This window comes from Sparus aurata, chromosome 23 (genome assembly GCF_900880675.1).
Source record: "Sparus aurata chromosome 23, fSpaAur1.1, whole genome shotgun sequence".
NCBI classification, from domain to species: Eukaryota; Metazoa; Chordata; class Actinopteri; order Spariformes; family Sparidae; genus Sparus; species Sparus aurata.
The window spans coordinates 14,584,121-14,598,923 of NC_044209.1; the positions used below are offsets into that span (position 1 = coordinate 14,584,121).

General features: G+C 38.4%; 2 protein-coding genes across 3 annotated transcripts; both read right to left on the reverse strand.

Moving 5' to 3' along the window:
- Nucleotides 1-50: 50 nt before the first annotated feature.
- On the reverse strand, nt 51-10,060 carry il12rb2l (interleukin 12 receptor, beta 2a, like). 2 transcript variants are annotated; one of them, XM_030407132.1, is made up of 15 exons: nt 9,941-10,060; nt 9,383-9,481; nt 7,216-7,372; nt 6,939-7,108; nt 6,598-6,740; nt 6,244-6,382; nt 5,707-5,783; nt 5,360-5,594; nt 4,981-5,175; nt 4,649-4,753; nt 4,390-4,524; nt 3,750-3,887; nt 3,482-3,545; nt 3,029-3,131; nt 51-2,829 (listed from the first exon to the last, which is right to left on the reverse strand). In XM_030407132.1, the coding sequence occupies exons 2-15, from the start codon at nt 9,453-9,455 to the stop codon at nt 2,446-2,448; spliced, it is 2,118 nt and encodes a 705-aa protein (XP_030262992.1). In that variant the 5' UTR covers nt 9,456-9,481; nt 9,941-10,060; the 3' UTR covers nt 51-2,445. The 2 variants fall into 2 exon arrangements, with proteins under 2 accessions (XP_030262992.1, XP_030262991.1); XM_030407131.1 differs by having other exon boundaries at nt 3,738-3,887.
- A 1,105-nt stretch (nt 10,061-11,165) lies between these two features.
- rln3a (relaxin 3a) lies at nt 11,166-12,773 on the reverse strand. The gene is made up of 2 exons (XM_030408247.1): nt 12,496-12,773; nt 11,166-11,954 (listed from the first exon to the last, which is right to left on the reverse strand). Exons 1-2 carry the CDS (start codon nt 12,650-12,652, stop codon nt 11,671-11,673), a joined length of 441 nt encoding a protein of 146 aa, XP_030264107.1. The 5' UTR covers nt 12,653-12,773; the 3' UTR covers nt 11,166-11,670.
- Nucleotides 12,774-14,803: the final 2,030 nt, after the last annotated feature.

Genomic DNA, 14,803 nt, shown 5'->3' on the forward strand with positions numbered 1-14,803 from the left:
TACTTTTCTGATAATTTGTAACTTTGCAAAATAAATGGATCCAAGTGTCGTTAATGTCTATTATTCTTTGTTTTAATCAAGATTCACATGTAACATGTATCATAAAAATTCACATCACTTAAAAATCATATTCAATCTGTACATTGTTAATGCATTTGTTTTTGTTTATGAAGTTACTAGCTTAGAAGGTGTTCAAATGATCATGTTATTTGTATTCTTGGTAGGATGTACAGCAGATATTTTGTAAATGTTTATCTACTTAAGTGTTTCTAATAAAGACTTGAATATGCACATTCATTATCTGGCGCTGTTGTTGTTCTGTATACGTGGAATGTCTTTGGAAACTGTTTTTTAATTTTTATATGTAATATTATGACTGTGTTGTGTTTGCACACACATACAGTAGATTATTCCATCAGCATGGCTGTGTTGTTAATGAAATTAACTGAATTTAATACATTCAAAACTCTTTCAGACCCTTATTGTGATTGTTTATTCAAACATGTACACTACCAGTCAAAAGTTTGGACACACCTTCACATTCATTGGTTTTTCTTTATTTGTATTGTAGATTCTCACTGAAGGCATCAAAACTGAGTGAACACATATGCAATTATGTAGTACACAAAAAAGTGTGAAATCACTCAAAACGTGTTTTATTCTCTCAATGAGCTTCATGAGGTCATCGAGAGATGAAATGGTTTTCCAACAGTCTTGAAGGAGTTCCCAAAAATGCTGAGCACTTGTTGGCCCTTTTGCCTTCACTCTGCGGTCCATCTCATCCCAAACCATCTCCATTGTGTTTAGGTCAGCTGACTGTAGAGGCCAAGTCATCTGGTGCAGCACTCCATCACTCTCCTTCTTGGTCAAATAGCTGTTACACAGCCTGGAGGTGTGTTGGGGATCATTGTCCTGTTGAAAAATAAATGTTGGTCCAACTAAACGCCAACTGGATGGGATGGCATGTCACTGCAGGATGCTGTGGTAACCATGCTGGTTCAGTGTGCCTTCAATTTTGAATAAATTCCCAACAGTGTCACCAGCAAAGCAGCCCCACACCATCACACCTCCTCCTCCATGTTTCATGGTGGGAACCATGCATGTAGAGACTATCCGTTCACCTTTTCTGTGTCGCACAAAGACAGGGCGAGTGGAACCGAAGGCATTCATCTGGGCTCTAATCTGAGGTGCTGTTGACTTGTGATTTATGAGTTTGGTGATTCAAATGAATTTATCCTAAGTAGTAGAGGTGACTCTTGGTCTTCCTTTCCTGGGGCGGTCCTCATGTGAGACAGTTTCGTCGTAGTGCTTGATGTTTTTTGCGACTGCACTTGGGGACACAATCAAAGTTTTTGCAATTATCCAGGCTGACTGACCTTCAGTTCTTAAAGTCATGATGGACTGTCGTTTCTCTTTACTTAGCTGATTGGTTCTTGCCATAATATGAATTTTAACAGTTGTCAAATAGGGCTGTCAGCTATGTACCAACCTGTCTTCTGCACAACACAACTGATGGTCCCAACCCCATTAAGAAGGCAAGAAATTCCACAAATGAACCCTGACAAGGCGCACCTGTGAAGTGAAAACCATTTCAGGTGACTACATCATGATGCTCATTGAGAGAATTTCAAAGGTTTGCAGCGCTGTCAACAAAGCAAAGGGTGGTTACTTTGAGGAATCAAAAATATGAAACACATTTATAGTTATTTCACACTTTTTTGTTAACTACATAATTCCATATCTGTTCATTCATAGTTTTGATGCCTTCAGTGAGAATCTACAATGTAAATAGTTATGATAATAAAGAAACCCATTAAATGATAAGGTGTGTCCAAACTTTTGACTGGTAATGTACAACAGTTGTACATATGTTAAATGAACATTTTTCTGAAAAGAACTTTTAGGTGCAATGTTTTTAAATGTGGTAAACTTGGCAAAATGGGTGTTACATTAACATTTACTTTCATTGGGCAATAGTTCATGTCCTGTATCACCATAAATTAAAAATAATTCCTAACTCTGCATACTTCATAATGGGGCTCTAGTATGGATCATTGTGTGAGTTATGAAGAAACTGCAATGCACTGCTCACCCAGTAAACATTTGGGTTTTCTGAGAACATGAGATAAAAATAAGGGAGTACACCTGAGTTGGAATTGAAGCAGGGAAAGTGAGCACCTTGTCGTTAAGCCAGCAACTATTTAAAATAATAAAAAAAACAAATACCAAAATAAACAAATGCTAGGTGGAAGGTGGAAACCAGGGTTGAGGGAGGTACTGGAGAACTGTAGAATGACAAATCTCTCCAATGACCTGACTCCACCTTACAGGGTGCTGCAGAGAGAGTCTACACAGGCCTGTCTACAATGGCATCATCTGAATATTTTCTTCACATTAAAAAAATTACAACATACATGAGAATGTCCATGAGTCAACATGGAGACATTATAAAACGGCCAGTATTTCCGAAACAGTGGGCATGAAGTGCTTTTCATAACCTGATGTGCCCTGCTCTTCCTCTGACGAGTTCCAACAATCCTCCTCGTCCCTCTCCTCATCTGAGTCAACCATTTTACTGTACGCCTCTCTTCCATATTTGTGGTTTGTCCTTGGACACTCCTTTGTGATGCCATCCTTCATCTGATCATCTTGGCAGTCCATCTGGGAGCTCCCCTCTCCGACCACTGGCCTAATTAATCCGTCAGTGTCTGAAGTTTCCTCCAGGGAGGACTTGGAAGCCCCCGGCTGGATTTCGACAACCTCCAACAGAGAAATCTTTGGATGTGGCTCATGGATGGGAATGCAGATCCAAGTCAAGGGGTCATTAATCTATAGGGAGACCACACACAGGTTTTGCTTTTTTGTTGTTGTTTTTTTGCATTTTGGTAATACACAGAAACAAACCAGGACATGCCTACATTCATGAGCATGAAGTTGTAAATTATCAATTGGTAGTGAATTATAAAAGAAATGGCACTGCTCAGGATCAAAAATAAGTGTAAACCCCGTTCCAAAATTAAGTGCTCACCTGTTGCTTCATCTCTCTGAAAATGTGGCTATTGCGAGGATCCGGCACTTTGTCACAGTAAAACAGAGGCACCATTGAACACACTTTGTTTCCTCGACAAGCACTAGCAGACATATACGAGAAACAAAAACATTAGACCACCATCACAATCCTGAAGATCAATATAAAAAAATGTTAATTAATTTATTCTTGGCGTCAATGTTAACATCAACATTACATGAAACTTAGAGGAAATTTTAATTCACCCCAACAATTTAGTTTTGCACCCTAGTTCGTAATAAGAATTCAACAACACCTGAAATACTTAGTTAGGAATGGATAACACAAGTATTAGCCAACACAAAAGAAAAAAAATGTGACTTTCCAATCATAAAGATCAGACAGAGACAGGAGAGCAGATGCTCTGAAATATAACAAAAGTTGAAGAAAAGTTGTTCAATATAATTTTCTCACCTGAGTCCAATTAGAAAGCATATACCAAACAGACACGGTATTACCCACAGGACTGGGTAGTTTGCTGAAAGAGAGAGAGGGAGAAGTGGGATGAGAGAGATCAACTTTTTAACCCAGTATTATTACGTGGTGGTATCATGATTACCTACAATCTTGCAAGAAATATCAAATGACACTTCTTAAAAACTCATTATCATACAGTTCATCTTAAGCTCATCACAATAAACTAGTAAAGAGGTAAGATGTGGTGCAATACCAAATTCTTCACCGTGCTTTGTTTCGAATGTCAAGGTGGCATTTTCTCCAGTCCCAATGGCAGATACAGCTCTTATCCACACCCCATACTTCTGTCCCGGACTGAGATGCTGTAAAGTAAAATTCCTATGGGATGCACTCACATTGTACACTGGGAGAGACAAATTGAATAGGGTGAGGTTAAGAAATCAGAGACTAGCCAACAGAGTTGCACTAAACTAACTATAGTATTTTTTTTCTTTTATTAACACTTTGTTTCATTCTTTGCTACTTTCTTTCTTTTATATATTCTTTATTATTTTACATATAGATAGATTTTATAACAAAATATAATCATAAATGTAATTTAAACAAACCAAGAGTTTAATGTCATGCTGGTGGCACTCTAAGGAAAAGGTCAGAGGATCACCAAAGTCAGCTGGATTTATCTTCTGGGAATTATACATTTTCCAGCATTTCATGGCAATGAGCTACACCAGTTTGGACTGAAGTGTGGTGGACCAACCATACAGACATGACACCAGTCTTAACTACAATGATTTAATGCCAATTTGATCTGATCCATTGTTATGAACAATCTTTGCAAAAATCATTTGAGTTTCCTTTGTATTCTTTACTAATTACTAAAGCTATATGAAATATTGTTGATGTACCATTTTGTCCATCAAGTCCTATTTGGTAGTAGAGGATCAGCCCATCCTGCTTGGAGAGGGGCCCAGGATCCCAACGCAGGTTCACATGAGTGGTAGCAATGAAAGGCACCGCAAATGATGGCAGTTTGGAGGGGACTGAAAAGTAATTGTGACGGAAGCATGAGAATTACAAGTTTAACCTCCATTTAAAATGAGGAGAGATGAGAGAAGAAAAAAAATAATTGAATCAAAGGTCCAAGAACAATGCACAAATACTTACTTCTTTGAAGAGAATATCCAATAGCTGATAAAAGGTAATGGACTTTCCCGTTGTGCAACACTTCAAACAATGACACTTGGTAAGGTTTGTAATTTTTAAATTGACCTGTAGGTGGAGACACACAACACAGTAAATTAGCCATTTTGAAAACAGCCAGAAACCACCAAAATTCAGTATAAAGGTTAAAAATTAAACTTGTGATAACCATTGATCACAATTTCTTTAAATCAAATCACTGATCTAGATGTTTGAAACATTTAAGCAGTCTTGTTTTACATGTTATCTTCTTATAATCTATGGCATTTTTATCAAAGTAATCAAATCAAACAGACCTTTAAAAAAAGCTGCTGTCTGGCTTTTGTTCACTTTTACCCAATCAAAAGCTTGGCCAAGGGGACTTCCTGCCTGTTTGTATTGCACCACATATTCCTTCAGGGTGTCAGAGAGCTGAGAGGGGAGATTCCAGGACACTGTGAGGTTCTCTTCATTCATCTTGAGGTGCAAAGCTTGCTCATTTTTCTCTTTACCTTAGTAGGAGAAAGTTATTTGTTACTTCTGCTGATATAATACCAATACAAATGAAGGAATTTAGATAATTAGATAATACAAATATCTAATTATTGTAGCACTATTTTCCAGCAATCATACGCTTAACTATAACTTTTAACCTATAGCTCTCCATACTTTTATGAAAGTTGGGAAAATTGATACCTGGTACTGGCAGGGTGAGGTAAGAGGGCACTGTGGCACCATGAGCATTGTAGGCTGACACACTGACTGATGACGCATCTTTTAGAGAGGAATTAAAGTGGCATTGCACCTCATCACACAACATGCCATATCGTTCAGCTATGGACCCATTCACCACCGCCGACGTGCCGTTTTTGTAAAACAGTCTGACTTCATATCCTAGAATGACACCGCAAGCCTGAGAAACAGGAAGCTTCTGCATAGGATGAAGACGAGAGGATAGTGGTGAGGTTAGTTTGCAAACATAATGACTCTTGTTCTTGATTTCAACCAGAGGACAGTGATTGCAGGTAAATCGTTTGATGTACCTTCCAGGTCAGAAAACAGTCAAAGATTGGAGGGTATATCCCACAGTCCACCCATACATCTAGCTTCCCAACAGGGGCTGAACAAGAGAAGGCAGAGAGCAATTAGAATGAGTAAATAGGATTAGACTGCCATTTGTCTCACCATACTGTATGTTTCGAATCAGGATTATAAAGTCAAGAATGTAATTGCATTTGTGTCAACTTGAAGTAACTGCTTCCTTACAGAGATACCACTGTCATGTCTGCACAAGCTTAGGCAGTTAGCTAAGACACAAAGATGTTTTAACAGGGGGATACAGCTGTGGCTCTGTCCGAATGTAACAATATCTGCCCATCACCACATCGAAAACGCACTTCTTATCTGAACCTCAACAAGAGAGTGAATAAGCATGTTGTCCAAAATGCCAAACTATTACTTTGACTTTTTAACGCAACAGTTCACAACAGAAAACAGACAAAAGAAACTACAACCATTTATGAAACATTTCAAAGTTCTTTGTAATGATAAACTTGCAGACCACATAAGTGAGGACTCACTTGTCTCTATGGCTAGTATTCTCTCAATATCACTCCAGTCACTCGTCAAGCCTGTGCAGGCACAACAAACTTGAAATTCGTAGGCTGTGCAGGGCCTGCGATTTTCAAATGTGTAGCTGCCATAGAATCCCTCTTCTTCCTGTGTGGAGAGGAAAAAACAAACATCTTGAGCATGTATTCAGCAGACAAAGCTTTATTCAATTCAGAATGTCTCGTTTTTCTTTGAAAACCTTTGAGTTTCTTTCAGGACATTCATTTATTCATTCATCAGCACTGTCAACTTACTCCATTACACAGTGCGGACTATGTTGAGAGGAAGAAAAGGAATATAGTGGAAGTCAAAACCTAAGACACCTCAACCCAGACTTGGTCTGCCTCAGTCCGATGTCGGACAGCACAGGATCCCATATTGAGATCCAGCTGATCACAGAAGGAATTCCAGTGAATTTCGAATGGTTCCTGATGGCTGTATGAGACTTTAGGAGGAGGCGGCTTGACTAGATACAGAGACAGAAACCAACAATTTAAGGATGAATTACAAATCAGTACCAGATTTTTCAATTAAAACAGGCATTATTTTTAATTCTAGTTGTCCGAAGAGCATCAAGTACCACTATTATTATTATCATTATTATTATTGCTGTTTTTGTTGCTGTTGCTGTTATTAGTGGTGGTGGTGGTGATGTCAGACTCACAGATGTTCGCTGTATCGAACTCAACTTCTTCAGATTTGGCAGAACCATGCCGGTTCATTGCCTGGACCCAAACGCGAAGTCCACCATGGTAGATAAAGTGTTCACGATGGATGAGCCCAGTCAAACGGGTCCCACTGATCACATGCAACTCCCTGGTAGACAAGACAACACTAGACAAGACAGGACAAGATGAGTAAAACAAATAATGAGGCATCTCCCAAAGTTAGCACAATATTGTCATTATTAAGTTGACAATGATGTTTCTGGTTATGTTTACCTGTTATTTCCTGGCTCCCAGTGCAGGCTGTAGTTAGTCGGGATCTGAGGTTCCTGCCTTTGATCCAACGTACAATGGATATCTACAAAGCACTTTTTCTCATCACATGGGATATAGCACTCAGGGGTAGAGAGAGTAGCAGGAGGACCTGGAGGAACTAACACGGGAGAAAAGATACTATCTCATATTGTCATGACTGTAGATCTGTTGTTTTTGTCTGGTGTTGTCTTGTGGGTTCTTGTATTTGATTTCCATGTCCTTGTATCTTGTCTTGTGTCTTTTGTTTTTCCATGCCCTCATGTGTCCTTTAAGTTCTCCTGTGTATTTTCCTATGTTCCCTCTGGCTCCCTCTGTCTATTGCTTTGTTCCCTTCATGTTCTCATGTGCTCCTCCCCTTCGTTATCTCACCTGTCGGTCCACCTCACCTGTTCCTCGTCTTTTCATCAGTGTCTGTGTATTTAGTCTCTGTGTTCCCTTCACTCCTTGTCTGGTCATTGTACTTGTCAGCCCCTGTCTACGTCCATGCTTGTCTGCGCCTGCTCAGGTTTCAAGTTCCCTCATGGTATGTTTTGGTTTTGAGTTTTCCATGTTTGATTTATACTTTGCCTTTTTCTTTGCACTTTGTTGAACTGTTTTATTTTGCTACTTTGTCTTGCTGTTGTGTTGAAACTTTGCCTCTTGCCCCCATTTTGTCTGCTTTTGGTTTTTGGCATCAGCTTTGATATAATAAAGCTCGCTTTTGTTTCCCCATATCCTTGCCTCCCGTGCTTAACTGCATTTGGGTCCACCTTCCCTTATCCATAGTCCTCCCTTAATACCCCGACCTGACACATATCATATCACGTAGTTTAGGTAGGTGCACTGAATTAACAGTGGGAAACAAAGAAGTGAAGTTAGGGAATATAACAAACATGTCTAATCCAAAATGTTCCCACCATGACTCACAACAAGGAAAGGTACTGACCCACTGCAACAGTATTCCAGGAAATTATGACTCACAAAATGAATAACCACAGACAAACATCTGCAATAAAAACAGTTACTCTGAGAAATTAAAGTTAAATTTTTAAACACATTACTTTAGTATGAGCTTAAGAGGCCTCATACTGACATCAAATATGGGACTTCCAGTATTGCTTTTCTGTCACTTCTGCATATCAAATGTAGATTCTTATTACTTATTTGTGTTTCTGTCTGTTAGATTTGACTGTTATACCAAAGACACAAAGAGAGCTTTAAAAGAGAGCCAGAAAATAGACAGAAGACTGAGCTTAACCAAAAAAAATGCAAAGAGTCCTCATACGTGCATCCGCCCATCCCCACAAACACTCACACCGCACTCACTCAGTCACTCACACACAGTTTTTTTTCTATTCATCACAAGACTGTCACCTTTACCCACTTCTCGTAAGCCTGTGCAGTTTCAACAGTGATCAATTTGATGCCTGTGCACAGCACGTTGCAGAGAGGCATGCTGACAGTAACGTTAACAGGAAATGAGCCCTTTGATAAGTCTGAGTCCACATAATGGCACCTCTCCCCCTCCCCTGTCACTACTTCCTTCTTAATACATGAACTTCTGAATCACATAGGATTAGTAACTAATAAGGGAACTTATGGGCACGTGACCATCACATTTTAGCACAAAGAGGCCCTTTATCAAAACACAGCTTGATGCCTTCGGTGTGTAAAGTGAACATGTGCTGCACAAAAAAAAAAACACTCCGCTCATTCTCTATTATGATTTATTAGGTAGTTTTAAAGTTATAGTTTGCTAGTATCAGCATTGAAGTGCTTGAACTCTATGTATACGTTGCTGGAGAGCATACTTGGTGGTTAACAAAGTATTTAAATCCTTTATTTAAAGATGTAGTATATCCCCAGAGATACAAATAGTGATTAAGCATAGGCAAACACCTTTATAGTGTATTAGCTTGAAATGTAGCTAATCTGACATACTTTTTGTACCCTTGGACAGTTTATTCCTTGCCAATACATCATTTCTGACAAGCTGCTCATATATTTTGGATGTAAAACAGCAAAATCTCCCCCCTGAATGTAAAACTATGAATGCATCCAGTTGATTCTAAAAAGGCTGAGCACAAACAGGAAGAACTGAACTCTATAAAGTATGTGAGAGAAGTGCTCGAGCCTTGAATAAGCCTACCTGCTAGAGCAATACAATTTGGCAGGTTGACCAGCAAGATGGACAGAAGCCATCCCGTCTTAAGTGTGGCCATTACATCTGGACCCAGGCCTCTAATGCCTGCAGGAAACACACATAAACACAGTCATACATATTGGAAATGTATCACTTATGGACGCTAAAGTCTGAAACAGCTACATTTGTCACATCACAGCACTTTGTTGGTATTTTTGACGAGTTAAATAACTCTAGTCAGCTGGAAGAATCACCGACATGTTTAGCTATTGTATAGATACATAATGCTAGTCTACTGTACCGGCACTAAGTAGCCGACATGCCGACAGTCTGTCTGCCAGACACACATCCTGTCAAATGTACTCAAATGTAACCCAGCTAATAACGAAGTAACAAAAAGCTGGATACCGTAAAAACTGAGATAACAGTCAAAATAACCCCATATAAGGGAGAGTAATCAAAACCGTTGGCTACCTAAGTTTAATATTCTATGTTCTTATATTAAGCTGTTTTGTTTATAAACAGTAGATACCTATCAAAAGCTCATAACTATGAATTATTTACCTCACTGTGACACACACTTCGATCCCTGTCGTGCATCCTGAAGCGTTTCAAAATACGCTTGACAAAGTTTTTGTTGTGAAGTTAAAACGGTCCGTCAAGCTGACGATCTGGCCCCGCCCAATTTCGGAACTCCCAATGACGTGAGAACACACGAGCGCGCGAACGCCGCACTTTTGCTAACACAACCCTCCTCCTTCCTGCATGCTGCTGCATGTACAAAACGTGTCTGTCATATTTAGAAGGCTTTTTTTTTCCCACACAGAGACAACACGTGTGGCTTCTTACCATAACCAAAGTTTTGGAGATAGAAGATCACCGACTTGATAGAGTGATAATCTATACTGTGGGTTCCTTAAACGTCTTACTCAGATCGAAACTCGTGACCTTTTTTTCACTTGCATATTTCCTACTCATGATTCGTCTCCTTCTTCTCCACCACACAGCAGACAGATATATTGTAGTTTATACTGCAATGCAATCATTTGACAGCTGTAGTTTATTTTGAGATTAGGATTTTACATTTAAACATATACATTTATGAAATAAAAGGCTTTGTTAAAGATTAAAAGTGGTTTCTGACCTTTTTCGCTTGTAACTGATTGTATCTAGTTGGGGTCACTTGTCATATTTTGGAGGTTTTTGAGTTGATACCATGTAACTTAGACTAAGTACTTTTACTCAATTTCTGTACATTTTCAGAGGTAATTTTCAAGGTACTTGCTTGATTTGAAGTATTGCTGCTACTTTTTGCAGGCAAAATTTTCTCTGCATTTATTTGCTAACTTAATTCACCAGTTACCAGTTTGTAGTTTTTTGAAAATTACTTTTGATACTTTAGTATATTTACTGTCAGATACTTTAAGAGATTTACTAAAGTTCTATTCGTATGGATGACTTGAAGTAATATTTTAACATGATATCTTGGCTGTTAAATTTGGGTACTTTTCACAACACAGGTTAGCATTTCCGCCAAATATTAATATCCCCTTTAAACTTCTCTGATCGGGAGATTCATCTCAAACAGGTGACATTATCCCTCTTTATTTCGCAAAGTCAAGGTTAAGATCAATATTTGATCACTAAAATGTGTGATGTGGTTAAGTGTGGTTAAAATGCATAATATGAAAGGCTAGTGTGTGTTGTATTTTTGGTGAAGTGATACTATGTTTCAGCCTCTGTCATTGAGGAAAATCAACATGTCAACATGTACTCATGTAAAAAAACATTTCAGTGATTCTTAAACATATTTATTTTCTTATCATGAGTCTGAATATTTAGCAAATCTAGCACTTCATGTGCTATGAAACAAATGCAAAATCCCTAATCTACTAATGATTGACAAACAAGATTATTCATTGCAATTCATCTTAACGCACAAAAATATATATAAATTACAGCATGTATGATGGTGTTTGGGAAGGACAAAACAGCTTAGTTCAAGATTGAAAGCTGTACATTACAAAGTCAAGAATGCAAGAGAAAAATATATGTAAACATTTTTGAACACGTGGAAGCCCTTTCCATACACTTCATAGATATTAGAAAAAAAAATTCAAACAGTTAATATCATGGGTTAACAGAATGACACTGGACATAACATGACCCAAGGTCCATGAGAATTTAGGAAAAAGTAGGGGGAGTTTGTGTGTACATTTGTGTGTCTGTTTGTGTAATTATGCGTACAATATATGTCCGCCGGTGTATTCACTGTGATTGCTAAAGTTTGACTCTCAGCAAAGGGAGCTGATCTCACTCTTGCTGCAGCCCCATTTGCAGCAGGCATTGGACAAGCCCACCACCACATCCCGGCCTTTGCGGTCAGCCTTGCGAAGGGCTTCCAGGATCTCCTCGGTGATGAAAGAACGGGCTGGCCTGCTGAACACTCCCTCCTGGTTGTCTGTAGGTGTGAAGCTTACATCTCTGTTCCTTTGGAGGAGAGTCTCCACCACGGAGTTGTGACTCAAGCCCTCTGAGGAATCTTCCTGACGGGAGCTGAATGGGTCCTCCAAAACATCTAATGCAGTAGAATGGGCAAATAAAACATAAGAGAATGTTTGCCATGTTTTTTAGTTAAACACAGATATTAATAAGTTATTTAATAACAGTGTTTATAAGTAAGCAGGTCAGCATAATCTATCCATGACGACATAGTAAATGAAAATTATAGCTTCTTGATTCCAGCTAAGATTGCCCGTATGCTAAACACTGTCCAAGCCATATACCAAACAGCATTAGCATCTAATAAAAAAAAGAACTAGTATCATCTGTCAGTCTACTCTTCATATAAGCAATCTACTTGTTCCTCCATTGAACATATCAGTTGCATATGCTTTTCATTACAATTGCACACAGTCACAAATGAGCAGAAGACAGTATAAAGACATAAACTTCATCAAAGACACCCAATTCATTTACATTGATCCAGAGAAGTAAACAAAAATATAGCATCAGAAATTGAGGGGAAAAGTTGATTTAATACAGTAAATGGAAAATGAAAGAGCTAAAGTCAACTATGAAACAGTAATAGCGACAATGTAGCACATTCAGCCTCTCACCTGCACTGATTGACCGTCTCCATCGTGACCCCCCGCAAGTGAAGATGACTGCCCGGATGAACTCACGACCACACAGCTTCACCCCATATGTTGGGTCATCCATGGGCTGAACCCCGGCCACCAGCAGACACATAGCCAGCATCACAGCTTTCCACATAGTACCCAGAGAAAATAAAGCTCAATTGAAGTGGTTGAAATGATAGGCGATTCTTTGCTTTGAGCAGTTCTTAGCTTTCTGTCACCCTGTTTGCAATGGCTATGACTTTCTGGGTGACCCAGGCGTGGTTTATAAAGGGGATTCGAGCTCTGCTAGTAGACGTGCAAACTGCGCATGCAGGCCTTTTCCGGAAGAGGAAAAGATTCAGTGGAGAGATACAGTCAGAGACCTTTATGGAGACAAAAAGCGGACTAAAGGTGGCATAATTGCCAAATATGTCAGAGGCCTCAATGATATAATTGTGTTTCAACATGAGAAGCACTTTTGTCACCTTCAATTTCCTCAATTATATGACTTCATCAGATCCAACTCGTATTTAACACGCAAAAAATCCATGATCTTGGATCATGTGGGGAGTGTGAAAATGAGCAGCATACTGACATTAATAATTTCAACAAAAAACAAAAGCTATGAGACTGTGTGGCATCATAAAGTTATAGCATACTGGTCATTTACAACTTTGTTTCCATTTGTATGTCTTCCATACGGCTCAGAAAGTTCCTTTGCTATATTGCTGCATATCATGGTTTTTTGTGCCCTACTAGTACCAGATTGTTGTGAAAATAAAACACATATTTTCTAAAAGATCAGTGGTGAAATAAATCAAAGCAAGAAACATATTCATAACATAATTATTATTGAGAGGAAGCTTCAAGTTGGTGGGTGACGTCAACAAATAAGACAGGGTTACTTAACACATAGCAACATCTTGGGTCTGAAAAGAGAAAGGTGAATTTAATGAATGTCTGTTATTTTACAAAAAAGAGGGGGGATAATATACAGTTAGCTGACTTTGCCTGAACACATGAAATTAACCTTTCCGGCCTCAATACGTATGTTGCCATGAATTCCTCTGATAAGATTTTAGACTTGCTGGCACCGCTAGAGGGATATATTTAGGCCATTGTTGCTGGTATTATAATTACTAACATCAGTTTTGCCATTTTTAATCCACACAAGGCCCTCTATTACGTCCATATGTATAATTTTCCCTTTCTCTTGAAAGCCACATATATTTTTATCTCTTTGCCAAAAGGTGAACTGGGGGATCTGAGACAAAACCAGTGACATTTTCCAAGTCAGATAACAGAGAAGTCTTATTATGAGCCAGGCAAAAATAAAACACATTTTTATCTGTGTCTAGTCAAAGGTCACTCATTTAGGGATTTACAATGGCGATGGTGAATTTGTAATTAACATGGTGATAAAAAGGCAAACAAAATGACATTTTAGGAGGGTGTCTACCCTGACATTCATTAACACAGTATCACAGAAGTGACCTGTGGAGGTCACAGGAGCAATATGAAAATGCAGCAGCCTACTTATTCTGAACATGTGGTATAATCAAAATTGCACACTGTTGACAAGTTTATATAATTTATTTTATAACAGTGTGTTGTCATTTATATGTTCTGTTGTATGACAATCCAGATAGGCCTGACTTTATAACTGATAAATATGGACACAGGGTAAGAAAATTGTGAACTGGCTATCCATGGCTAGCACTTTTTATAACATGTAATAAGATTTATTTAAAATGTGTATTGAGTACAAAGACTTAATCAAAAACAAACTGTCACTACAATCAAGTCACTGTTCATTATTTTCCAGACAAGTCAAACTGCTAGACCTTAAGGCCATTCACTGAAATAGCTTGGTGTCAACATATCCGGATAAACCTGACAGGTGAATCATCCATCACCAAAGGGTGACAAATGTTTTTTGTTTTTTCAAATTGCACATGTCACACCATGCAAAATTAAAGAAATTTAATCAAGCAACAGGGGCAACTGCAGAAGGTGAGAAGAATAGACACAAAAAAAACATAAATACAGATAAATAAATATATAAAGGGGAAAAAGGATAACATTTACGACATTATTTGAAATTAGTCCATTTATGAGTCAACAATTTTATAGAGGCCCACCTACATACTTTATGGGCTTGGCATGCCCTTACAGTCTTTAGGTCCTTTTTATTGGTATACTAGCATACTCTAGTTTTTACTATTTGTGACTCAATGTGCAAACTTTTATCCAAGCAATATACTTAGAATTGTTTCTCTAATATGTAATGGGAAGGGGCTTATCA

Coding starts and splice junctions, on each gene's coding strand:
- il12rb2l (XM_030407131.1), bottom strand. CDS start 9,455: ATGGCCACACTTAAGACGGGATGGCTTCTGTCCATCTTGCTGGTCAAC. Junction 6,741..6,938: donor GTTCGATACAGCGAACATCT/GTGAGTCTGACA, acceptor CTCTGTATCTAG/TCAAGCCGCCTCCTCCTAAA. Junction 3,888..4,389: donor AGGACTTGATGGACAAAATG/GTACATCAACAA, acceptor TGTCTCTCCCAG/TGTACAATGTGAGTGCATCC.
- rln3a (XM_030408247.1), bottom strand. CDS start 12,652: ATGTGGAAAGCTGTGATGCTGGCTATGTGTCTGCTGGTGGCCGGGGTT. Junction 11,955..12,495: donor GAGACGGTCAATCAGTGCAG/GTGAGAGGCTGA, acceptor CTACTGCATTAG/ATGTTTTGGAGGACCCATTC.